Source organism: Hemibagrus wyckioides, linkage group LG09 (genome assembly GCF_019097595.1).
Source record: "Hemibagrus wyckioides isolate EC202008001 linkage group LG09, SWU_Hwy_1.0, whole genome shotgun sequence".
Lineage (NCBI taxonomy): Eukaryota > Metazoa > Chordata > Actinopteri > Siluriformes > Bagridae > Hemibagrus > Hemibagrus wyckioides.
The window spans coordinates 3,611,789-3,639,468 of record NC_080718.1 but is presented as its reverse complement, the minus strand read 5'-3'; the positions used below and the strand labels follow the sequence as shown (position 1 = coordinate 3,639,468).

At 43.2% G+C, this 27,680-nt stretch overlaps 1 protein-coding gene across 1 annotated transcript; it reads right to left on the bottom strand.

The window, feature by feature from the left end:
* Nucleotides 1–26,955, bottom strand: dicer1 (dicer 1, ribonuclease type III). Its single transcript, XM_058400109.1, has 28 exons — nt 26,844–26,955; nt 22,132–22,228; nt 21,650–21,820; nt 20,478–20,631; nt 20,264–20,388; nt 19,084–19,218; nt 18,664–18,824; nt 18,269–18,437; nt 16,552–17,024; nt 16,228–16,360; nt 15,910–16,152; nt 15,675–15,829; nt 15,449–15,581; nt 14,905–14,980; nt 14,673–14,812; nt 14,252–14,431; nt 13,942–14,155; nt 13,626–13,779; nt 13,261–13,443; nt 13,067–13,172; nt 12,815–12,990; nt 11,620–12,382; nt 10,876–11,028; nt 8,914–9,739; nt 8,496–8,764; nt 6,148–6,310; nt 5,897–5,972; nt 1–4,597 (listed from the first exon to the last, which is right to left on the bottom strand). Exons 3-28 carry the CDS (start codon nt 21,761–21,763, stop codon nt 4,432–4,434), a joined length of 5,640 nt encoding a protein of 1,879 aa, XP_058256092.1. The 5' UTR covers nt 21,764–21,820; nt 22,132–22,228; nt 26,844–26,955; the 3' UTR covers nt 1–4,431.
* Between the last annotated feature and the right edge of the window lie 725 nt (nt 26,956–27,680).

The following is a 27,680-nucleotide window of genomic DNA, read 5'->3' as shown; positions in this document are numbered from 1 at the left end:
TATATATATATAGGAGTGCATTTGATTTTTTTTGTATTATTTTTCAGGGCAAAACAAAATTCACGGACTAGCAAAATGTTAAATACTGAAATGTAGACAACTGCTTGTTCGAGCCCTTGTTTTTTTCACGGATTCAGGGGCTGAATTACAAAAAAAAAAAAAAAAAAAAAAAATCACATAAGAGGTAAACAAAAAGAAAGAAAAAAAAAAAAAAACGGGGAAAATAAAAAGGGAGCCGTCTTCACCGACATGCACTACTTGATCTGGAGCTATGATATGTTAAATATAAAATCTACCTAACAGGAAGGGCCTAAACTTAATGCAAGACATGCCTGTCGGAGGAACCGATCGATTTACAGTTGAATATCGACAATATTACATTAAGGCAGGACATGAAGGTATACACAGGACGTACATTTAGTCCCAGATTGGAGAGATTAACTTTATCTTCTACAGTAATTCTCCGATGATATCCTGCAGGCACGTATGTTATCTTTCTGATCACATTATTGTTATTATTATTATTATTATTATTATTTTTAAATAGAATTGCAAAATACCAGCAGTGGAACAGCAGCAAAGGCCAAAACCACAATTTAATTTTTATTATTTTCTTTTTTTTTATATGTAATGGTATCATATACACATTTCTTTTTCTCTTTCTGACATGAGGTAAGGTATGGCGCCCAAGTGCAATGCTCATTTGTGCTACATGTACAAAAAAATAAAAAAATAAAATAAAAATAAAAAAAAAGACAACCCTTTTGAGTCAGGAAGAGAAACAAATCGCAGTCTCTGCAGTACGATGGACGTCCAAACTCCCTTCTGACAACGTGGGGGGAGAAAAGAAAAAAAAAAGACACAAAATTTACACCATTCTCTAAGCAGTGGGAGCAGATCTAGCTCGTGTGCTCAATCTCTAGCTGGGATGATGTCATCGAAGTGGGTGTGGCACCATATGAACCATTTCACATTGTGTTACAGAAGAGCTTCACTAACTAATCTGATGTAGAAATAAAGAAAAGGGTGAGCTGCTGGAAAGTGAGAGCTGAGGACAATAAAATGTTAGAGTTTTATAGAGGAATAGTTTGGTATTTTCACTCCAAATGTAGGTGAGCCATGTTGCCAAGATGATCATCTAATACATGGCAAACCTTTCCCTCGAGCCACGCCCAAACCACGTCCACTTCTTCCAACTGCTTGATATGATCCTGTCCACTATAAAAATATCCAAAACCTCATTGTGTAACAGCAATTCCTGAAGCGGCCTACTCCATTTTATTTCTTTATTCTCAGTTTATTAAATGATGTGGAATGGCTGCAGAATCACCATCACTGATATTATATCTACTATAAACGTTTCCCCTCACCTGCCTCTCTCTCGCTCTGTCCTCATTCATGGAGTTTTACCACAGACACCGGAAACTCACTTCATCACAATTACATGTTTATTTATTTATTTACTTACTTTAAAAAAAAAAAAAAACGTGGATATGTGTAACATCTACATCAGCAAAGCGATTTAAACTTCAGAATAAAGGAAATTAAATCAGCATTTTCTGACCAATCTGAATAGATGATTCAATTTCTTCTCAAATACACAGACACCGAAGCTGCCGAGCTACATTTGTGAGGAAAATAACGGGTATTATTCATTGGATTTTTATTAACCAAACTATTCCTTTAAGCCCCTCCGCCTTTTTCCCCCTCTTCCTCCCGAGCCGACCGTTCGATCCTGTGTGGAAAGCCGTTAAAAAAAAAAAAAAAAAGCATGCAGGGTCGCTGAACTCTTGCTCAAAAAAAATAATAAAAAAGAAAAGATTGCACTCGGAGGAGCGTTCGAAGGTCGAGGCCAAGGCAGTGACACGCATGTCTATGGGGCCAAAACATAAAGCTTGATGGCACCTGCTCGCTACAATTAGAAGATATCGTTATACGTCGGAGATGGTACATCAGGTATTCTAGAAAGACAAAAAGGCACCATTGATGGGCATCTTATTTAGAAAAGACAAAAATAATAAATGGGAATGGAGTCTAGTGCAAACTGTAGTGTGTGTACGAGCATCCCCGTCTAAGGTGCACAGAAGAGTACAGGAGCGGATAACGACCACCTTCTGAAAGATTACAGCTCTATCTACAAACCAACCTTGCTATGTTTTTCCTTTCTCTTTCTCGAACAGGGTGTTTGTGAGGTAGCGTCACCTGCGAGATTTCACTTCAGCTTCATAATTCCAGCCGTGCTTCTTTAACAAAAGAAAAAACAGCAGAGCGCAGAACGGGAGGTACCGAACAGGCATCACAGCCATCCTCTTCACTCAGTCAGGTAGTTAAGACATGTCTTCATGCGACATGGAAATGAACAAAATAATAATAATAATAATAATAATTCACTGCAAGGACTAATTATAGCCTAGAGATCGATTTCTGGGGTTTGCATGATGAACACGGGTATCTCCTATTTTTTATTCTCTCTCTCTCCACCGTTAAGCAAAAGTAAACGAGTGAAAATGCGCGGAAAGGTAAGACTTAGGACAGGGAAAGGAGGGGAAAAAACATGGCTTATACGTGTTAAGGAAGCAGATTAGAGTGCAATCTGTTGATTTCCACAAGCGTTAAGCAACCCTCTCCACACGGAGGCACTGAGCTGATGCTTATGTGAGGAAATTACGGAAAAGAAGAAAGGGGGGTGGGGTAATTATGTGAAGAAAATGTCTGCCTAAATTTCTAAGCAAAAATATATAATAATAATAATAATAATAATAATAATAATAATTGTGGGTGGGGGAAATGATGAAGCCGACCTCTAAAACTTGTCTGCTGCCAAAAAAAAAAAAAAAAAAAAAAACGAGCAAACCCACGATTTAGGTCAAATAAAGAGGTATTATAGTTACAGTGCAAAAAAAGATGAGAAATTCAAGCTTAATAATAATATAATAATAATAATAATAATAATGATAATAAAACATAGCACCGAAAAAAAAAAAAAAAGAGAAAAGAAAATGCATGCAATTAACTGAGGTATTCGAGTAAAAAAAAAAAAAAAAAAAAATTAAATGCCTATTAATAATGAAGACAAATACGCGAGACGACGAGAATGAAACTAAAGGCTGGTTTCCACGTCTCGAGGCGAGTGAAATCACGGAGGATCGAGTTCACTGACGCGGCATCGCTTCGCATCACTACTGACTTTGGTGAGGTGAATGGATATGATTTACAATATCGGTACGTAAAAGGTGCTCTGTGTCTTACAGAAGTAGCCGATCTTGTTTGAATATATTTTTTTTTCTCTTTTCTTTACAAAATCTGCAGCATATTTTCCCGAGTGATATGTCATTTTTGTGTTCCAACATTAAAATTCCAAAAGCACTCGACTGAGAGACGTCCAATCCTCGCGATGATCGTCCAACTAAACCAAAAAAATAATAATAATAACAATAAGTTCCTGGTATCAAAAAAAAAAAAAAAAAAAAAAAAAAAGGTTCCTGAAACCCAGAAACCAGACACAGTAATAAACACTTAATATTGTTCTCTGTATATAATGGTTTATATCGGCAGCTCTATAAATAGTATTATTTCATAGAACCGTCCTGTTGGTCTACACAGCTATGAAAACATGCATCGTGCTTGTAAAGGAAAAAGATCAGACACGTTAATGCCCCTGACAGTGGCTGAAAGTGAAGGGCAACTACTTAGCACTGTGCACATGCAGTTCAGACACCGTCCTCAGCATTAACGTGTTCGCTCCTGCTGAATTACAGTAAGTGGGAATGTTAAAGGAGGGTCTTTCTTTCTAAAAACAACGCAACGCTACGGTGCCGATCCGACGAAATGTTCGCGACTGAGCGAAAAACAGAACGAAATAAGTGCAATGAAGATTAAGGACAGCGTCTCAAGACCAAGGAAAACGTCACCCTCTCTCTCTCTCTCTCTCTCGTGCTCTCTCCATCAACGTTCCAAAAAAAAAAAAAAAACTGGCACTAGTGCACAGGCTGAGGAGTTTAGCGTTTCTCTCACTTAAATGTATAGCTTTCGTTGGAACTATATACAGTCGAACACTACTCTAAAGCGTAAGCTGATTTGCGCACTAGCGACAAAACCGAGCAAAGAGATTTTCTTTAAAATAATCATACAAAAAAAAAAAAAAGGACAAAGAGCAGACACCTGACCTTTAACACTTGCAGAATAAAGCAGTCTTGTGATCAAACAGCCTGGAGGAAATAAAAAGGTAAAGATTGTGTTTGCGCAAAAGGAAAAACAACAACAACAACAACAAAACAATGAAACCCATGAATTCAGTTTGAAGCCTCGGCGTATGTTGATGGTAGTTTCTCTTAGTCGAGGACACACGATGAAGACGGCCCGCGAAGAGGCTTCGGCGTGTCGCAGAGGGCCGGTGTGTATTTGTCTGTGTGTGTGTGTGTGTGTTGTAGCTCAGCTGTTCTGGACCTGAGGTTGATTGGCTTTGAGGCTGCGCAGGGCGCGCCGTGCCGCTGCTGATTTAGCGATGCGATAGCTCCGTCCGACTCCTTTAAACTTTCCTTTTCCCACCACCTCCACGGTCACGCGGACTTTTCCGTCATACGTCCTCTCAGCCGGACTGCGAGAGAAACACACAAGTCAACTACTTACACGTAACACTCTACCCAGCTACGCTGTACCACTAACCTTAACACCCTATACACAACACAGACCATACTCTTTCCTAACCACCTCAACAACCAACCTATACACACACACACACACTCCAAATCTAAACTAAACTACCCCACCCCCACAACCTATAACTACACTCTACCACTAACTGCAACACCCTTATACACAACCTAGACCTCACCTTAATAATCCACACACAACCTACACTCTACCTTGAACCTAGATTCTATCCCCAACTTATAACCTATGCTACATTACTAACCTAAACACCACTATACAAAAACTAATACGTGCAACTAGACTTCTAAACTCACAACCATACAACCTACAACCTCAACAGATTTCCCCAACCACTAACCTTACAACCTAACCCCTAAGCTTATTACATTAAACCAACCTACACCACCTTAATAGCCTCACCCTACAGAGCAAAATCAACAACCCTTAACCTAATACTAAATACACCGACCAGGCGTAACATTTTACTGCCAAAACAGCCCTGACCCGTCCTGCACTGTGTATTCTGACCCCTTTCTATCAGAAACAGCATTAACTTCTTCAGCAGTTTGAACAACAGTCGCTCACGTGTTATATCGGATCACACGGGCCAGCCTTCGCTCCCCAAGTGCACCAATGAGCCTTGACCGCCCATGACCCTGTCACCGGGTCACCACTGTTCCTTCCTTGGACCACTCTTGATAGATACTGACCACGGCAGACCGGGAACACCCCACAAGAGCTGCAGATTTGGAGATGCTCTGATCCAGTGGTCTAGCCATCACAATTTGTCCCTTCATCAAACTCGCTCAAATCCTTACGCTTGTCCATTTTTCCTGCTTCTAACATCAACTTTGAGGACAAAATGTTCCCTTGCTGCCTGATATATCCCACCCACTAACAGGTGCCATGATGAGGAGATCATCAGTCTCATTCACTTCACCTCTCACTGGTCACAATGTTATGCCTGATGGTTTATAACACTTTACAAATGATGTCATCCTACACCCCAAAATAAACACCGACACACAATCCGGAAGCTCAGCAACCTACAATCTTAACTTAAACCGTAACTATAACACTTTGTCAGTACCTAAATCTTGAACTTTTCCACTCTAAACACAACCAGTTCCCATTTTCATCTTGTACAGAAATGTCATCAATCAGGGTGATGAGGCTTTCACATTTCAATACTTTTCTATCAATCCTAAAGCATGTGTATGGACAGAGCATTAAAGTGTCACACCTGAATTTGGCAGTCTCGGGTTCCATCTCCAGTAGCTCTCGCACGGGCGAGCGTGGGACGTTGGCGGAAAATTTCTCTGCAAAACAAACCCAGACAAAAGCCCAACATTTCAATACAACATCTCATCATGCGTACAAATCAGGACATATGAAAGATAACTGCGTTTAAGGCCCTCGCCGCATGAGCTGACGAACAATCAAGCTATACAAAATGCAGACGTGTTTCGACGACTATATGCGTCTCGTCCTCACCTATCAGCGGCCTCATCATTGGATAATACACTTGCCAAACGGTCTCGAGTGACATCTTGCTATCCATGTAAATTGCCCCGGCTAGTGATTCGAAGATGTCCCCCATTGCTTTGGGGACTTCAATATCCTCCTCTTTCTCTTCGTCTTCTTCGGATCGGCGCAGCTGAAAGGGAGAAAAGTGATTGCAGGTTTTTTCCGTTCGTGGCAGCGTTTTCTCACAGGAGCAAAACTGCATACACCCATACGGCAGACTCATTTTAAATTAATTGAACTCAACAAATAGATGAAAACGTTATATGTAGCGAAATAGCTGGAATAGTGTACGAGGTACGGTCCGGATTTTACATCTTCCACCCAATAAATAAGCACTCAAGGTTCAGAATTGGTCATACATCACAGGCCAAAACATGATCTGTCCTCAATTACATTTAACGTCGGACTTAACAAAAGCCTCGTCTGTTGTGCTCCGGAGTCTACTGGAGACGATGCTACTCGGCTATGTAATTAAGGGCAACGTTACTTATTTTAATGAATTTGCTTCTCTCCTCATACAGGATCCAATGTTGTCCCTGAGGCATACACAAAAGCTTTCCAGCGAAACAAGGCTATGGTCAGTGCCAAAATAACCATTTCAAAATAAATTCAATCCAACGGCATTTTCAAAAAGAGGGGGAAAAAGCACCTAGTGAAAAAAATTAAAGAAAAACAAACAAAAAAAAAAAATAGAGAAATGATTGATACTGCCAATGTTGGCATGGCATTTCTGAAGGCTCTCAAAGGAATACATTTATCAAAGCTGCTGCACTCAAAACAACGAACACACTGTGTAATGAAAAAGAATAATATATAAAGTTTGTAAAGAAACAATGGTTTAGACAAAAGTTTACTTTATCAGTAAGCAGGCAAACCAGAAGGAAAGTGATTAGTCATCTAGCTCATTTAGCACAATCGGTGGTCCACTCAAAACACTGGGATAACAACAAAAATGATCAATTAATCCATCAATGATGATATACACTTATACTTTCATACACTAAATACCAAAAAAGGTGAGGCACGAACATCATAAGACCTCTAAAGATAAGATAAAGATGAGTCCTGTATGTTGAGAGATGGGGATTGGACTTGACTAGCACGTGCCACAGATGCTTGACCGGATTGAGATCTAGGGAATTTGGAAGCCAAATGCTTCCTCAAACCATTCCAAAACAATTTCTGCAGTGTGTCAGGGAGCATTATCCTGCTGAACGAGGGCACTGCCGTTAGGGAATACCGAAGTAACATTCACATGGATGCCAGGGTCCCAGGTTTTCTAGCATCAGCTCTTCTCCACACACACACACACACACACACACACACAGCCATCCACATGATGTGAATGAAAACGTGATTCATGAGAGCAGGCCCTCTTCTCCTCTAGTTCTAATGGTCACGAGCTAGTTGTAGGTGCTTTAACGTGATGGACAGGGGTCAGTCTAAATCGGGACCAGTCAAACTTGCTCAGATCATTAACCCTGTACATTTTTCTGGCTTCCAACTATAAGAACTGATTTTTCACTTGCCGCTTAATATATCCCACCCCTTGCCATGTTATTCACTTCACCTGTCCGTGGTTTTAACGTTATGACTGATCAGTGCATGTAATATATACAGTATACGCCAATCAGGCATAACATTATGACCACCTGCCTAATATTGTGTTGGTCTCCCTTTTTCTGTCAAAACAGCCCTGACCCTTCATGCACTGTGTATTCTGACACCGCTCTATCAGAACCAGCATTAACTTCTTCAGCAATTTGAGCAACAGTAGCTCATCTGTTGGATCGGATCACACGGGCCAAACCTTCTCTCCCCACATGTATCAATGAGCCTCGGCCCATGACCCTGTAGCCGGTTCACCACTGTTCCTTCCTTGGAACACTTTTGACAGATACTGACCACTGCAGACCGGGAACACCCCACAAGAGCTGCAGTTTTGGAGATGCTCTGATCCAGTGGTCTAGCCATCACAATTTGGCCCTTCGTCAAACTCGCTCAAATCCTTACGCTTGTCCATTTTTCCTGAATCTAACATCAACTTTGAGGACAAAATGTTCACTTGCTGCCTAATATATCCCACCCACTAACAGGGGCCATGATGAGGAGATCATCAGTCTTATTCACTTCACTAGTAAGTGCTCAGAATGTTATGGCAGATTGGCGTACATTGTTTTGAACAGTTCTGTAAAAAAAAAATTTTTAAACACAAACCAAAGAGTGGATCGTCTGAATCACTGAGGTGAATCATTTCAGAAAGATAGAACCAACTCGCACACAATTCACACACACAATCTCTCAAAGCTACTGACCTCAGAGTCCATTCCTTGCATTTCGTTCTTTTCCAGCTGAAATTGCACAAAATCGTCGATGACGTGGAACAGCTCGGGTGAGATGGCTTTGAAATATTTGTGGTAGTCGTATTTGACGGCGAGTGAAGCGAATATGGTGTTGTTGACGAGTGCAGAGCGCAGATCGGTCAAGACGCCGGGAGAGTGCTGCCGGGGGTCTTCGTAAAGGTGCTTCGTTATGAGGTAGTCTAAAATCGCATCACCCAGGAACTCCAGCCGCTGGTAACAATCTGCACTCGCAAGGAGGAGAGACACAGGAATACATTGCAAGAAATGAACAAAACAATTTGTATGTCCTGACAAATGATAAAGGGCTATTTATTTTATTAATCTCATTCATTTTTATAATTAACATAGCTTTATGTTTTTAGACACTTGCCTGTGATGGTGTTATAATGATATGAGGCGTGTGTGAAGGCCTGCAGGAGGTAGGCCTTGTTTTTGAACACGTAGTTGATTTTCTTCTCGAAGTTCTCAAAACCCGAGATCAAGTGGTCGAGAGTGCGCTGTGCGTCCGGGTGCTCGAACATGCAGCGTGCTGGGATCTGCAGCCAGCCGTACTCGTCTTCTCCGACGCGTTCTCTGCTGGTGTCATCCCCATCATCATCTCTGTCGCATATCTTCATCTTTATCCTCTTCTTCACAGGCAGCACCTTGAGGCCGAGCGAGCAGAGGAACATCTGGGCGGCTCTCTCCCCGCAGCTGGTCAGGTAGCAGCCGAGCAGGGCCTCCACACAGTCAGCGATGCTCTTGTCTGCGATGCACTGCTCCGTGTGCAGGTCGTACGAGATGCACTGCTTGGCCGTTTGAGTGCCGCAGCTCTCCTCGGCCGGGTTCCAGAAACCCACGACAAACTCGTCCTCTTCGGCCGCCTTGCTCGGGTCCAGGTAGCACATGGCGTCCCAGGAGCTGTAGTCAAAGTCGTCATGGCCGCCGTCCGAAGAGAACATGGGCTTCTTGGGTGCCTTCCAATCGCAGCTGGGTTCAGGAGGGAAGACGCCGAGGGGGAACTTCTTCCCGAAGGCGCCAGAGCCGATTAGCATGGTGTCGATGAACTTGATGTGCTCGTGGTAATACTCCAAGTCGTCTTCGACGTTCACCTCGTCCTTGGTTTCCTTCCACATCAGGTCCTCGTCATCGTCTACGTCGTCCTCGTCGTCAAAGTCGTCCTTGGTGGCCTTTCCGTTAGCCATGTCTTCTTTTGCCTGAAATGGATTTACGGTAAAACAAACAAGAATTAAAGGGGTAATTTCTGGAAAAATAAAGTCGTCGGGTGGAATATCCCTTTTAACAGGCCAACGACTCTGAAAAGCAGCATTCGACAACAACATTCACAGAGAGGGATTTTCGATGATTACAGTTAGCGTTTTTTGGTTAAAACGCTGCATTAAATAAACCCAGGAGGGTTTTAAATGTACAGGCAGAGCCTGGCTGTCCCACTAGTTGAGTCATCGGCTCAAATGCAATCCAATAGCTGACACGCATCCTGAATATCATCTTTACAGCATTAGTACACCATAAAGTTGACCATGTGGGAAAGATTCTGATGAATATTCATTAAAACGTTAACAGTCCTGACATCTAATATTGTAATAATATGGAGAGTTGACGCTGAGAATGAGTCAGCTTCAGGCAAAACCAGCATAATCTTAGCCGACACATGAACAGCCTAAACCACACGGAGCAGCCCAAAACACACAAGGCAGCTCCAAAACGCCCACTCGAGAGCGTGGGTGAATGTTTGACATTTTCCTACTGATTTCTGATGAATGCGTTTTTCTTCCTTCTCACTTTTTTTTGTCTTTTTTTTTCCTCGAGGCATGCTGATTAATAACACATGTTCGAAGCTCAACTACAGCATGTAATACACGCTGGAAGCTAAATGCTTCATGATGACTTGATCACGTTCTTTTAAAACATAAATAAACCGTTTGTTAATTCCGAACCTCTTTTATATCCAGCTTCACTGTGTACTTCATGCAGAAATTTATCCGCCACTCGTGCAGTTCTGCTCATGCAGCAGACCACCGGGCATCTTTAACTGCCACTAATAAATATGCGTGTTAAATTGCATGCTAGGTGTCTCACTAAAGCTGCCTGATCTACAACACTGAGGAGGAAAAGGAATTCTGGCTTTCGAAGCATGTCAGGAAGGATGAATGCACCCCCTGGTGGTAGACGCAGAAAGTCCCACTCCCAAATAAAGCCAAGATGTTCTTAATAGCCCAAAGCGGACCCATGAAACCAGCTGGGTAATTGCGCATGAAGATGCATGTTGATACGGAGTTAAGCGAAGCTTGCAGCGCAAAACAAACATCGGCGGGAGCTGTGGGAGACCGACCTCATCCGAGTCCCACTTGTCAGTGGTGCTCTTGTCCTGGTTCACCACGTAGCCCGGAGGAAGCCAGTTCACAGGCGGATCGAAGATAGACACCACCATCCGACTGGGCAGACCTTTCTTCTTCCCCAGGCGGTACAGGTTACAGTTACTGACCTAGAAAAAAAGGGGGGCAAAAAACTTTTTCCATTCCATATTTATATACAAAAACAAGCGAGCAAAACAGTACTTAAAATAAATGCCCAGGTATGTAATTTACCCTTGGCATAAATTTAGCCTAATTAAAAATGTGCTGTTTTTTAACAAAGATAAATTTTTTTTTTGCTTATTAAAAGGAGTCTGCTGTGTCAGCACTTTGGAACATCACTTTAGCGGCTTGGTGGAAAGACTGGACGTTTGGCGACTTCACATTTTGTAACGGAGTTTAAGAGTCTGCACTAGTGGAAAAAATGTACAAGCAAATAAACGACCAGAGAATGAATGAGAAATATTCAGTGTCCAGTATTTGCCTCAGTGTTTACTGAATTTTTTATTTTTATGCTCCACCGGTTATTCTTGATGGCGTTTCCACGAGAAGCTTTCTCCCCGTTTTCAGGCGTATTTTTGTGTATATTTTAGTAAAGAACAATGGGAGACAAGTAAAATCACAATGAGCCTGGTTTATTAGGCGTCTCCTTCCTAAACTGGCTTCCAGCATAACATTAGACAGTAAAGAATTCAATTAGTCTCGAGCAGCATGAAACCTACCTTCTTGCTCCTCATGTACGAGAGCCGTCCCTCGTGGGCATCGGGATAAGTGCAGAACAGGTAGGTGGTGATGGCGTGTTTGAGGAAAGAGTCACCCAGCATCTCCAAACGCTCTAGATTAAACCCATCGCTAGCGTTGGAGAGGGTCAAAGCCTGCAGGATGAGACCTGGGTTCGGGCCCAGGGCTTTCACACAGTCCCCGGGTAGAGCTACAGGTGCTGAAAGAGACGACGACAACGCGGTTGAAGGTGCTTCGGTGCTGGTTGGCGTTCCACAAGCGAGCCAACGCTCTGAGGTAGGTTTCTTCACACGTCCATCGTAGAAATCTGATTTCTCATCTGGATTACATTCATGGCCGTCCTGGGGCTCGCCGCTCGGAACTGAGGTAGTGGTTTGTGTCGATACGTCACTCGCTAGCTGGCAGTTTAGGCAAACATCATGGCCATTGCTGAGGTTCCTGGAGCATTCACACATGCTCCTGTGTTCTTCTAATAGCTGGGCTCTGTGCACACACGTCTCTAGCTTTATATCTGGTGCGTTGCAGTTCTCCTGCGAGACTTTGCCCTCTCTGGGCTCGGGTGAGCCGGTGCTGAGGTCCTCCTGGGCAGTGTGATCCGGGGCTGCTGAGCTTGCAGCGTGCTTACAGTGATCGTCATCACCATCGTCGTCATCGTCATCATTATCCTCTGTGCAGGTGCTGGGACAGGAAATGAATGACTTGCTGTCGATGGATTTCTTCCATCCAAAGTCTAGATTGGAATACCTGCAGAAAACCAGACGGAAATTGTATCGTTTAATTTTGACTAAATTTCATTAGGGGCAACAAAAACAAACGGTGTCCTATTAAAGGAGGAAGAGTGTCTCTATGGTAGGTTACTACATTCAATATCGGCCTCATAAAAGCATTGTGCGCTAAATATCACTTTTTTAGTTTATTGTTTATTTCGTGAACATCAGGTTGTTTGAAGACGTAGAAAATGAAGAAAATCTGAATTTCCGATGCATCATCAATGAATTTTAACTTTGTTTGACATTCACGCAAAGAGATCTCCAAAGCAAAGGAAGGCAGACAGACTGAAATACTTCCTCAAATGTTTATGCACTATATCAGCTCTACATAAATACACTTGTACAGAGCTGGTGGAGAATGTGCATCAGTCAGGTCACAGTTATCTCCTACAGGTGTTGGACTGACCTGAAGCCAGGTGGCAGGCTCTGAGCCCCCACTCCGGCATCGATGGCCGTCTGAGCCCTAAGTTCCTCGGCTGTCAGGAGGCAGTGTAGCCTGTAGAGGATGCTGGGAAGGCACACGGCTTTTCTCCACAGAGAAGCAGGGATCGGGTGAATGGCACACAGTTCAGGAACTAAAATCTGAAAAAAATTAAGATTTTATTAGTCCGTTAAGCAAAACACATCACGATAAGACTAACCCTGTTCAGATCAGTACCTGTTTGTTTTGCAAGCTCTCCCACTTGGCCTTCCGCTTCTCAGCGCTGCTGAGAGGGAGAGCTTTGCCTTTTTGATTCAGGTGCCGAGGGGTTAAAAGGTTCAGTCTGAAAAACGAATAAAAGCACACACTCTTTAATGGAGTTCCCTAATGCATTACGAGGACTTCATTATCCAAGCTTTCTAATGTCCCACCTGGAGGATGTGTGGTCCACGTCTAAAAGAGGCTGGTTGACGTTGGACAGGTCCAGGTTGTACTTGGTTTTGTAGTATTCGGCAAACGTCTCATACTCTGGTGAGGGGAATTTACTGAGAGGCGTGAGGTCCGTGTATACGTCAGCTACGTAGAAGCGATGAGGCTGGTCAAAATTACGATACCTGAGAGTTGTGGGTTTTTTTTTTTTTTTAAAAGAAAGACGGACAGTAACGTTTTAAATAGCAGCTTAAGGATTTACCTTAAATAGTCTGAATATGTATGATACGGTCAAACAGGCATTACATCATAAACCACTGATAACTTCTGCTTCATCGCAGGAGCACATCTTCATCTTCTTGCCTACCTTGGAATGATGACAGCGTCCTGGTAGTCCTCCAGTCTGAAGGTAAATGGGTTCTGCTTCGTGTACTGAGTATTCGGAATGCCAATTCGTGCTTCAGATTTCTCAATATCCTCCATGAACTTGAAGTCCATATCCAAAGTACTGGAATCTCCAACTGGAAAAGGGTTCGGAGTCAGTGAACGGAAAATAAAATCCTTGATTGATAACCACCGTCTTATCGAGTCCTCCCCTTCTCTCAAGTTCACATTCCCAGTGAGAGGAAAAAAAAAAGAAAAAAAAAACAGAAAAGAATGGCGTGGAGAGGAAGTGCACTCACCCACGTTGAGAGGTAGAACGCAGTAAGCCGAGTCGGCCTCGGTGGGCCTGAACTCCAGTGCAGGTTTCTCCAGGCGGAGGATGTGAGAGAAGATGTACTGGTGCAGGCGAGTGATGAGCTCCAGCTGGGATGAGCTCAGAGAGAAGCCCGACTTCAGCAGCTCTATGGAGATGGTGACTTCGCCGGAGCGGGTATACACAGGGAAATGAGGAATCTGGAATGTGTAATAAAAAGAAATATTCAAATCAAAGAGGACCACTAAAGCAGTGAATTTTCTCAAACTCTAAAGATTTAAAAGAGACAAACATACACGAGGTATTGGTTTAGCTGTGAGAATGCCAAAGCATCTGGTGGTGTCCTCAGGAGGGTACAGCTTTCTCCGGCGGAAGTTGAGTTCGTCTGGAAGGGGCGTGGTCAGAACCATCCCGATCACGTACAGGTAGTAAGACTGCTCGGGTACAGGGTAGCTGCCTCGCAGGCATTCTGGGATCTGAAAACACAAACCGAAATATTTAACTGAACTCCAAACACGCGTCTTAGCCTTCAAAGTTTTCATTCTCGTTCCTGTACGGTCAATTCTGATTATAAAGGTACAGCAGGTGTTGGTTCAAACATACGTCATTGTATTTTTTCCCCATTTAGACATGCACAGAGCAGTACTGAGCAAATTAGAGGATTAGAAAACAACTAGGTGACGTACGTTTTCCCCCCAATTTTCAGCGTACACTCACGGCTTTGGGGTAGCACTGTCTTCTCTTAGTGGAGCCTGGTCTGCCTGGGACACTGGTTTCCTCTTCATCATGCAAGTCCAGCTCCTCTTCATATTTAACCGTCTCCTTTCCCACTGGCATTAAATGGTCATCCAGCTCACCTGAAGCCAAACAGAGAAAGAGGAAAAATAAGATTAACATAACATTCTCACGCCCAGCTGTAAGAAGACAGTGGGGAAAAAAATGTGCATACCTATTTTGTGTAGCTTCTCACAACAAACAAGTGCAACAGCTTTCTCTGCAAGTCTCGCGCAGTGCATTGGGGGCCCCTACATCAACACAGATAAATCATAAGCATAAAGCTTTTCATTTCCTAGTTAGAAAGTATCTGAGGTTTTTGTTTTGTTTTTGTTTTTTTAAAAAAAGAAAGAAAAAGTTTTAAGCTCTCCCAGCCGGTCTTCAGAGCCGCCAACACAAGCTCTGAGCTAATGACCACCCAAGAACCATTAACCATCCATCCAGGTCTTGTATTACATTGTACAAAACAGCTAAGTTGTGTCAGATTAAACGTCTTTTGAACATAATACTCAGCGTGAGATCATTAATAGTAGCACATGGCAGTAACTAACAAAAACATAGTTAAAGAAAACGTTCCCTGATTGTGCCTTGGAATCGATATTGATTATCAAATCAGCCTCAAATTATGATCTCACTCTGAAAAGGAAAACGGTATTGACAGATGCTTATCTTATTAAAATAAAAGGGTGCCGAACAAATAATAACTGAGCGGTACTTACAGTAATGGGCTCCCTGAGGGGTGAGTTGATTGGGAGAAAGAGTGTGGACTGATACACACCCGTTTTCGGCTCGACAGTCTTGCACTTCGGGGCCAGGTGTGTGAAAGGGTCACTGGGAAGTCTTGCACAATAGCTGCACAGGAAAAAAGCATTTGTGTGTTGTAATTCATTGCTTTGTCGAGAAGCAATTTCAGGAAAATCTGACACTGATGGGAATCATGCTGACCGGTTAACATGGCCGATAGCCGTGTTGATGGTGACTCTGGGGCCTCCATCTTCAGCCCGCAGCGAGTATGGAGGGAGGATGTTGTCATCATCTAGTATGGACTCCACCTCATACTCGTTACACTCCGCAGACTTGGAACACTTGTTCCTGAGGATCTAAAATCGAAACATATCAGAAACTAAATGCCTTCAAAAGGGCTCTACACAAAGAAGCATGCCTTGTTGAAACTGCTGACCTTCTCAATGGCCTTATAAGTCTTGAGGTCCTCTTCGAACGCTTTGGTGCGTTCGCTGTCGGCGAGCATGATGTAATTGGAGACAGGAGCGCGCGCCCGACCTTTGGACTGAACGTAGGACCGATACTCTGTGGGCAAGTCAAACCGGACCACCAGATTGCATTTGGGGATATCCACACCTTCCTCTACGATGCTGGTGGCAATTAGCAAGTTGGTTTCATGTGCACGGAACTTCCTCAAAACCTGAAGGAGGAGATGTTTAAGCTTGGCTGACCAAGAAGAAATTACATATAGGAATCTAATGCAATATTTACTCACTTCTTCTTGTTTTCTAAACTCCACTTCCATCTGCTTGTTGCGTGGCTGGTTCTTACCAATGCTGTGGCCGGTGATGAAGTTGCTGCTAATGTAAGCAAGCTCTGGATCCTGCTTCCCTGCCTCCTTTATAAGCCTGTTATTCACAGGGAAAATAAAATATTAACGCACTTATAAGCACTGGTGTCAGTGAGGTACACGTTACAAAGAAAAGTAAACTCATAATTGCTCAGGTTAGATTAAACTAGAATAGCTTTTGCTAATAAAAGTAAAGAATTTAAAAGAATCGGTAGTGCCAGTCTAATATTCCCATCATGTAACACAAACCTATTTAAAACGACCGCCGTGTAACGCCTTTCCACGAAGATGATGCCGCAAAGAATGTTGGTGAACGGCGAAGGGAAGTTGGCCTCTGCCTTTTCCTTCACCTCGACCTCCTCGTCTTCGTCCTCATCTTCAGAGTCACTCCATGAGACGTAGTTGTCCTGATTGCGGTTGTTGTACCACTCGACACTCTCGAACTGCTGCCTCTCGAAGGGTTTATACTCGTGAAGGATCTCGAGCAGCTTGATCACTTTGGGAGTGACGAACTTGAGGTCGAGCGACGCCGGGGAGAAATGCTCCTCGCAGAGAGCGTGCAGTTTCCTCAGGATGGTGTCGGCAAAGAGCAGGAACTTGCGGTTTAACTCTGCCTGCTCGTGCTTGATATACTTCTGTAGCTCACGCACCATGATCCCGGCGGCTTTATCCGCGCACCAGGGGCCGAGCACGGTCAGAACCGCCCTGCAGTCACTCAGAACCTACAAAAAATGGTGTCAGAGGTGTAAAAAAAAAACTTACTAAGAAAGAGAAAGGTTTAGCATTTTTAAAAATGTGGAAAGGCTGAAGATTAGACTTGAGATGGAAAGAGCGTGTTTGAATAATGATGTTGTAAGTAGAATAAGCTCTTCAGCTATGGCCAAGGCCACAAAGTACATATTACGTAATGGTCCATCAACGGAGCACTCTATATTTCAGTACACATATTTACAGTGCTTATCAACGTACTCCATTTATCACAAGGTCTTACGACAAGCAGGTGCAAGCCCAAGGGTGCCAATACATTAATCCTAGTCACAATCAAACAGTTAAGCTCAAGGTCATACGGACCAGAAAATCCCTTTCCTTAGTTTGCGAGCATGTAGTGCACTACATATATTCTAACTGCATGTTACACCGATTAGTCATAACATTATGACCACTTACAGATGAATAACACTGATGATCTCCTCATCATGGCACCTGTTAGTGGGTGGGATATATCAGGCAGCATGTGAACATTTTGTCCTCAAAGGTGATGTGTTAGAAGCAGGAAAAATGGACAAGCGTAAGGATTTGAGCGAGTTTGATGAAGGGCCAAATTGTGATGGCTAGACCACTGGATCAGAGCATCTCCAAAACTGGAGCTCTTGTGGGGTGTTCCCGGTCTGCAGTGGTCAGTATCTATCAAAAGTGCTCCAAGGAAGGAACAGTGGTGAACCGGTGACAGGGTCATGGGCGGTCAAGGCTCATTGATGCACGTGGGGAGAGAAGGCTGACCCGTGTGATCCGATCCAACAGACGAGCTACTGTTGCTCAGACTGCTGAAGAAGTTAATGCTGGTTCTGATAGAAAGGTGTCAGAATACACAGTGCAGGACGGGTCAGGCAGCAAAAGGGGGACCAACACAATATTAGGCAGGTGGTCATAATGTTATGCCTGATCGATGTATACTCTATGTAGTGAGCATAGACAGTGGACAAAGGCTTTTTGAGTTTTGGAAATGCCGAAAATCAACCGATTTTACAAATCCGACACCAAGACTTCTAGTCAGAAATATTATCCTTGACGATATCATTTAATCTCTATTGCCTGTACTATTACAATCTTCCACCATATTTCCATGTTCTTGGTGTTTAGGCAAGGGGGAAATGAAATTCAGTACAGGTACATAGGTACTGTGCAACCTTTTTTTGCCAGTGGAAATAAAGAGAAGGCACCTGTGTTTAAAAATGAGAAAGAGAACCTGTTTGGAGATGTAGGTGGGGTCCCGGTCCTCCCGGTGTGCAGATAAATTATAGTCGTTGAGAAAATGAAGAGCGTCATCCAGCTCGCTTAGGAGCCTCTCAGACAAGCCACTGTTATCCTGGTAAGGGCCGCAGTCCAGCACCACCTCCCGAGGCTGGGTCGCGTACCTGTGTCAAAAATAATAAAGCAAAAAGTTAAGTTTTTATTGAGTCTCTTTGCGTTTCGCTGAAACGCGACATGCAGCCTCAGTGTCAGTGAGAGTAGCATTATCAAACTTTGTTACACATTCAAACAACTTTTACTGAATCGAATCAGCTATTTTACAGAAATTCACATGAAGGACACTGACTGTTCTTATCGTAAGCAAGTGGATGACAATGTGAATAATCGCACCTGTCCAGTACGACAAGATCAGTGGCAGTTTCGGCGTTGCTCCTGAGAATCTTCTCCAGGTTCTGGATCTTCTCCTCAAGGTCAGATGGGTCACATTTGCCATTCAGAATGGAAGCGGTCAGACCGAGGATACGTGGGCATCCGGGACTGTCCTCACATTTCTGAGAACACACGGAGAAAAGCTTTAAATTCAGCACAAGAGAAAATATTACACTCTAGTGAAAACATTTTCATTTAATAATACATAAACTCAATGTCACATTAAATATTCATAAACTTGAGTCAATCACATGATTTAAATGCACACTAATCAAACCATGCTGCTGGAGTGACATCTCCCCAGTGCAAGATGACACATTTATTCATTTCCCTCTGTCTGAGGATGGACATGATTCTCAAATTAACACTCTGTAATTTTACCTTCATTATGTCCCGATAGGGATGGTCCGTGATTGCAAGGTGGCACTCGTCGAAAATGACCAGGTTGATCCGTGATAGTGGCAAGACCCCGAACCTCAGCATGTGCAGGAAGATGTTGCAGGTCATAACGAGCACCTGCAGAAGAACGAGGAGATAAAAATCACATGCCGTCCAGCGGAAATTACAGCATGACAGGCGACAGGCAGATCGGGTCTGCTTATGACATTGAGAAACTCATCGATGTTTTAAAGAAGACAAAAACTTTTCTCAAGCTATTCAAAACCAGACCCTCATCACTAACCTCATACTTAGAAGAACCTTATTACACAGAAGCAGCACTTCACATATTATACATTATCAATTGGAGTATTAAACATAAAAAAACGAGCGTATTTTACTTTTCTGCACATTTTGTACAACGTCATCATGCTGAAGGTTGGTTTGGATGAGAGCTAGTCAAAGGCAGTTAAGTTCAAACGCTCTGTTATACAAGGCTTGGGCAATTAAAAAATAATAAAAATAATAAATAAATATCCAATCAATGTGCTACAAAAAAAAATAAAAAATCAAACTTGTTCATACCTTTATAATCAATTCACTATATTGCCAAATGTTTTGGGATGGCCCTCCAAATCACTGAATTCAGGGATTGGGCTCGGCCCCTTAGTTCCAGTGAAAGGAACTCTTAATGCTTCAGCATACCAAGACATTTTGGACAATTTCATGCTCCCAACTTCGTGGGAACAGTTTGGGGATGACCCCTTCCTGTTCCACCATGACTGCACACCAGTGCACAAAGCAAGGTCCATAAAGACATGGATGAGCGAGTTTGGTGTGGAGGAACTTGACTGGCCTGCACAGAGTCCTGACCTCAACCTCATAGAACACCTTTGAATTAGAGTGGAGACTCTGAGTCAGGCATTCGCGTCCAGCATCAGTGCCTGACCTCACAAATGCGCTAGAGTAATGGTCAAAAATTCCCATAAACACACTCCTAAACCTTGTGGAAAGCCTTCCCAGAAGAGTTGAAGCTGTTATAGCTGCAAAGGGCGGGACAACTCCATATTACATTCATGTGCATGTGAAGGTAGACATCCCAAAACTTTTGGCAATATAGCGTATTACAATTATTCTGCTCAAATCGCTGAGCCCTATGTTACACTGTATATATTCGCCACACCTGATTTTCCTTTATCTCTTCCTTCCAACTGTCCTCCGTCCATGACGCCGAGTTCTCTATATATTCCCCAACCCGAAGATCCGAATGGGTTCTCACAGTGGAGGCTTGCTGAACCACAGATGAAGCTATAACCGAAGGAATGACATCACTAAATACTTCAAACAACAAAGAGAGAAGAGCACAAATTCACTGTAGTTTCCCGTGACATCCGTACCTGTATTGACCAGGAACACGGTCCTCCTCCCATCCTCCTGGCGGATTTGGTGGGAGAGCTCTTTAATAAGAAGTACTGCGATAAACGTCTTCCCTGAGCCTGTGTTTAAGCAGACTATAGTGTTGTGTTCAAGAGCTGCTTCGAGAAGTTCAACCTGAAGGAGGGGGGAAACAGAGATATCAGAATACATACTTATATTGCCAAAAGTTTTGGGACACCCCTCAAAATCATCGAATTCAGGTGTTGTTTTTCAGGGGTTGGGCTCGGCCCCTTAGTTCCAGTGAAAGGAACTCTTAATGCTTCAGCTTTATACCAAGACATTTTGGACAATTTCATGCTACCAACTTCCAGGTTCCACCATGACTGCACACCAGTGCACAAAGCAAGGTCCATAAAGACATGGATGAGTGAGTTTGGTGTGGAGGAACTTGACTGGCCTGCACAGAGTCTTGACCTCAACCTGATAGAACACCTTTGGGATGAATTACAGCGGAGACTGAGAGCCAGACCTTCTCGTCCAGCATCAGTGCCTGACCTCACAAATGCGCTTCTAGAGGAATGGTCAAAAATTCCCATAAACACACTCCTAAACCTTGTGAAAAGCCTTCCCAGAAGAGTTGAAGCTGTTATAGCTGCAAAGGGCGGGACAACTCCATATTACATTCATGTGCATGGAAAGGGAGACGTCCCAGTTTTGGTCTGGCTCGCAATCTCCACTTTAATTTAATCCCAAAGGTGACTCGGTCCAGTTCCTCCACACCAAACTCACTCATCCATGTCTTTATGGAACTTGCTTTGTGCACTGGTGTGCAGACATGTTGGAACAGGAAGGGATCATCCCCAAACTCTTCCCACAAAGTTGGGAGCATGAAATTCAAAGTTCAAAATGTCTTGGTATGAAGCTGAAGCACTGGTATCCTTTCACTGGAACTAAGGGGCCGAGCCCAACCCCTGAAAAACACCTGAATTTAATCGTTTGGAGGGGTGTCCCAAAACCTTTGGCAGTGTAGTGTAGATTAAACAGACTTAAATACCATACATCAATTCAATTTTACATCATAGAAATGGAACAGAAATGAATTAATCTTATGTAACTTATGCAGCTTCAAACTGTACAGCCGTCACCACGTTTTAGTCTCTGTGCTAAAAATGGACGTCTTGGAAAGACTTGCCTGATATTTTCTTGGTGTGTATATGTTGTCGTGGATAGCTTCCTGCTGCCACGGCAGGCCGAAGAAAGGCCCCATGGGAGAGGAGGCAGGGGTCACCAGCTGCAGTCCTGCCATGCTGAGACTCCAATCATCCAGTGTTTATCTCATTTCGTCCTGATCTTCGAAGGTTCACTGCACACAAACAAAAGATTGCATTACAGTCTCTTAACTAAAAGGTTTCATTCAGAAATGTATTCACTTATAACTGAACCAGCAGGCAATGGAAGCGCAGTCTTACGATTTGGATAACAGAACATGATAAAGCTTTGCAGTCTACCTCTCACAGATCATGAGAGGGTCAGCAGCATTAGGTTTGACTACTGCTGTTCTCACTAATTAATTGTCTATGAACCACACTATCCAAAATGCCCCAAGAGATCATCCTGAAATAAATAAATTCAGAGTACTATATCGAGAGGTTTCCTGCGTCCGAGCAGACTTACAGAGTGTGTGTTCGGCACAGCGCTGTGGATCCAGGCTGCACTTATTCTGGGCTTCATGGTCACCATCAGCACTCGTCTCGGCCTTGCTCGCAGGGATCTACGGCATTGAGGCACGAGACACGGCACATGAAGGAACAAAAAAACATACGCATTTTCATATTAGAGAAACTATACAATTCCAGAGTTTTACTGAATTCTCAAATCTGATTGGTTGAACAGTTTAAAACACAGTGTGACATCGATGTACGTAATTGCTAATGCGGTGAAATGTTTTTGGAAGGAGTCTCCAGTTTCAGCTCTTTGGAAAAGTCTTCAGTCTTTCGCTTTGTGGTTTCTCTGTAACGTGACACCATTTTTGTGTCATTAGGATTTTAAATGGATAATAAGTATGACGTGTTTTTTTAGTTAATAAAACAACTCATTAAAGTATTGGTTAATTGCAGTGGTATGAAGAAAATAAAACATTTTGTGCTTCATCGCACCCTTCTGTCTCAGATTATTTTCCCATCACGGCGCTGACCAGGATGTTTTCAATTTCGTGGGCTTTTAAAATGTAATAAAGTATTTTGCGTGAAGCTTTATTAATCCGCATTTTATGAAACCGCAGAAACACGTGTTACCCTCAAACACAGTTAACAGACAGTCACAGCTTGAGATGATATTTTCCCAATGTTCTGGGAAAAAAAAATATCAAACAGAACATTATTATGAACATGTCCATGGTGGGGAAAGCAAGCAATCTAGATCTGGCCTGTCAACAGGTTTTTTGGCGCTCCGGAGCCGAGAGCGAGCGGCGTTCCCTGAACACAGCTGTAAAACATCACCGCTCACACTGCGGGCCTTCAACTCGCCTCACAGCACATTTGCTCCTGGTTAAATCCTGCTCTCGCTCTGGGTGTTGCACTGCTGCGAATACGACTCGGGCACATATGCTAGTCGCTCTCGGGGTTTTTAACGACATGCGAGGACATGACATGGGCTGCTCTTATTATTAGCTGAAATAAATAAGCACACAAACATACTGTCCTACTAGTGCTACAAGCACATCCAGCTGAAATCAAGCTATTAATACAGAATATTAAGGATGAGGATTCGGAAACGAGACAAGCGCTAAACATGTGTTATACAACACTGATGGACGAGTAGAGGGAGAAAGAGAAAGAAGGGAGAAAAGGAGAGAAAGACAGGGAGAGAGCAAGGTAAAGAGAAAGTAAGGGAGTGAAGGAGGAAGGGGAGAGAAGCACAGACACACAAAGGGATGGAAAGGCAGAGATGGAGAGAGAGGCAGGGGGAGAGAAAGAGAGAGAGTGTGAGTGAGTGAGAGGCAGGAGGGGGGGTGAGAGAGAGAGACAGAGAGAGAGAGAGAGAGAGAGAGAGACAGAGAGAGAGAGAGACAGAGAGAGAGACAGGGATGAAGAGAGGCAGAACAGTGATGAGAGAGGATGGGCAGAGAGAGGATGGGCAGAGAGAGAGAGAGAGAGACACAGGGATGAAGAGAGGCAGAACAGTGATGAGAGAGGATGGGCAGAGAGGATGGGCAGAGAGAGAGAGAGAGAGACACAGGGATGAAGAGAGGCAGAACAGTGATGAGAGAGGATGGGCAGAGAGAGAGAGAGAGAGAGAGAGAGAGAGAGAAGAGATGCACAGAGAGAGTCAAAGACAAATATAAAAGACATCACAAGTGAGAGAGAGAGAGAGAGAGAGAGAGAGAGAGAGAGAGAGAGAGAGAGAGAGAGAAAAACTACAACAAATAAACTACAAAATTTACTTATTATATATTTTTGTGGAGGAGAAAAAAAACGTTTCATATTAGAGAGCCAATCTGTCAGCAGTTCCTAAGGAAAGTGTTTACCATTTCCTCACCTTAAACACGTGAGACAAGAGACTCTGACGGATTACTGGAAAAATAAAGACTGGTGGCTTTAAACCAACATGACCGGGCTTCCAAAAAAAAAAAAAAGCTGTGATTTTTCTGATCACGTTCTGTAGGAGAGGTTGTGTACAGTTCAGACACCCTGCAATCAAGAGGCACCATGTCATGATGCCTGAAAACGGGGCCAATAATTTACTTGCCACTTTGGGGGGGGGGGGTCGACATGAGCCCCAAAGGCACGCTATCATTCAGGAAGTGAAGGGCCCCCTTCTGCAGAACACGCGTGTCACATGCCTTCATCAATAATTCATCCCTGCTTACATTACTGTCGCTTTAATTTGAAGGCAGCAACACATCCATTTTGGAAGAAATAACATTTGTCGAGCACATGTGGTGCACAGGCGCGGGCTGCCATAATACACTGCTTTAATCTGGACCGGAGGAACGTGAGGCCTGGATGATTAGCCGTTTAGACGCTTCGGAGGTCGTTGCTGAAATCATCACCTCTGCACGTGCTTTTTATTTATTTATTTTTGGTTATTAGGTCGGGTTTTTTTGTGAAGGATGCACAACAGCGGGTCACGGCACCAATCACTCTTTATAAGCACACACAACTTATCTGAGGACCAGGATTCAGAGAGAGAGAGAGAGAGAGAGAGAGAGAGAGAGAGAGAGGGAGAGAGAGAGAGAAAGAAAGAGAGGTGAGTGGGATAGAGAGAGAGAAAAAGAACGAGAGAGAGAGAGAGAGAGAAAGAAAGAGAGGTGAGTGGGATAGAGAGAGAGAAAAAGAACGAGAGAGAGAGAGAGAGAGAAAGAAAGAGAGGTGAGTGGGATAGAGAGAGAGAAAAAGAACGAGAGAGAGAGAGAGAGAGAGAGAGAGAGAGAGAGAGAGATGAGCGAAATAGGGAGGGGGAGAGGGAGAGGGAGAGAGAGAGAGAGAGAGAGAGAGAGAGAGAGAGAGAGAGATGAGCGAGATAGAGATACAGAGATAGAGAGAGAGAGATGAGTGAAATAGGGAGGGGGAGAGAGAGAGAGAGAGAGAGAGAGAGAGATGACATGAGAGTGTGATAAGAGATGAGAGAGGAAGAGAGAGATGAAAGATGAGGGAGAGGAATGAGAGATGAAAAATGAGAGAGAGAGAGACAGTTTTATATTAATTACACTAACGTTCTTGTTTCTATAGCAACGACATGCACATTGACTGATATAGTGGACCTTTGTTTAACATTATGGAAGGAGTCTCCAGTGTCAGTCTCCAGGATGGTGACTTAACAAGCTGTTTTTTTTTATTTATTTGGTGTTATCATCAAGAGAAAGTGAGGGAATGGACATTTAATGGCCATTTGAGCAATACTGACATTACTAGGTGACACGGGGGCCAAAAGTTTGTGGACACCTGATCATCACACCCAAACTGTTGACACAAAGTTGGATGCACTCTATACAACTGTATAGAATGTCGCTGTATGCTGAAGCTCAAACCTGTTCCAGCACAACGACGTGGAAGAACTCGAGTGTCCTGCACAGAGCCTTGACCCCATCCCTACTGAACAAAAGTAGCAACGAGCAAGTAGTAACGAACAAAAAATTTCCCACAGCTATGTTCCAATATCTAGCGGAAACCCTTCCCGGTTAAGTGGACGCTATTAAAACAGCAGAAGGAGGGCGTAATCTGGAATGATGTGGTAATAGTGTGTTCAATCCTACTTGCTGGGCAGATAAACCGGCTAAACAAATGATCTCTACACTCCTGAAGATTTTTTTTTTTCCCTCTTAATAAATTTGATAGGAAATTTGTTTGGACAAACACAATGTCAGTTAACATTTTGCATATTTAATGTTGTTGCAAATTTGCAGACTGAGGAGTTGAGCAAGCTGTGGATGTGGAGATGGAAAAAGAAAAAAAACAAAACAAGAAAACAATGCAGGACACTTTGAATAATATAAACTAAATCCTGTAACAAAATACTTGTTACAAAGCACTAAAACTGGAGACTCCTACCAAAAAAAACATTCAACTTCACTTTGTCTCCTTGTTATTTGTTCAATCAAAGCTTCCTCTCGTCCTGAAATCCCACTTTATCGCCTAATTCTGTTATTAAACCCCCCACACTGTGGGTCATTAACACCAATCTGGCAACTCGACGCTACAATAAAACACAAATCAACACAATTTAAACCTGCCTCAAGTGTAGGCCTCGATTCGACCTCAGCTCTGGCTGTGTTCCAAATAGCTCTGCACTGCTCTCATAGTGTGCTAGGTAGGGGACACATATCATCGCGTGAAACACCTAAGGAGTGCACAAATACAGGGAGCCGAGCACTATTTGGGATTTAGCCGCGAATAGTGTTCATTAAGGAGGAATTGATAAGCGTGCTAAGGAAATGGAAACGTGCGTATTGTTCTAGAAACGTCTTAACCATCAGAAAAAAAAGTCATATAATAGTTGCAAAGTATTTAAGTGTATATTTTTCTGGGGCTTATTTAGCAAGTTAGCGTAGTGAGCTAAGAAGCCATGTAAAAAGCGAAGAAATGATACAAATAGTACAGCCACTCTCGCGAACATTTATCATTCAGGCCAGAGAGAGCTTGCTTTGCGTCTTCAACACTTTATTGATGCGCACTAATTAGTATTATTATTATTTTATTCATTAAAACGACGGCAAGTTGAACAGCGGATGGTGACCATGCTAAGCTAAGCAGGGCTAAGCTAAGCTAGCGTGCTGAAATGTCACAGCGCTGGTCTGTTAAGCTAACTGGGTACGATGTTATTTGATTCTATGCTGTTAAATTCATGCATGAAATTATTTATTTAATTTAAATCGGACAGGATCTCACCTAGGATGTGTATTCTGTAGCTTTAGTGCTGTTCAGTAAGTGAGTTATGCCTGTTCTTACTCCATTCCCTCCTGCTAGTGCTGTTGCTGCTGCTAATACAGTTACTCTCTCGCGCGCGCGCGCACGCATAGGCAAGCGCGCGCACGCAAAGCAAACAGGAAACAGGACTTTTATTTATGTTAAAACTTCTTTTTTTTTTTTTACTCTTTTGTTACTCATATATTTTTCTTAAATATACTTGTTCTTATATAAATATATATAAGAGCAAAATACAATATACAAAATGTTTAAGTGCCAGGTGAAGTGAATAACACTTTTGATCTCATCATGGCACCTGTTAGTGGGTGGGATATATTAGGCAGCAAGTTTTGTCAACATTTTGTCCTCAAAGTTGATGTTAGAAGCAGGAAAAATGGACAAATGTAAGGATTTGAGCGAGTTTGACGAAGGGCCAAATTGTGATGGCGGATAGACCACTGGATCAGAGCATCTCTAAAACTGCAGCTCTTGTGGGGTGTTCCCGGTCTGCAGTGGTCAGTATCTATCAAAAGTGGTTCAAGGAAGGAACAGCGGTGAACCGGTGACAGGGTCATGGACGGCCAAGGCTTATTGATGCACGTGGGGAGCGAAGGCTGGCCCGTGTGATCCGATCCAACAGACGAGCTACTGTTGCTCAAATTGGTTCTGTTAGAAAGGTATCAGAATACACAGTGCAACACAGTTTGCATAGTCGCAGACCAGTCAGGGTGCCCATGATGACCCCTGTGCACCACCGAAAGTGCCAACAATGGGCACATGAGCATCAGAACTGGACCACAGAGCAATCAAAGAAGGTGG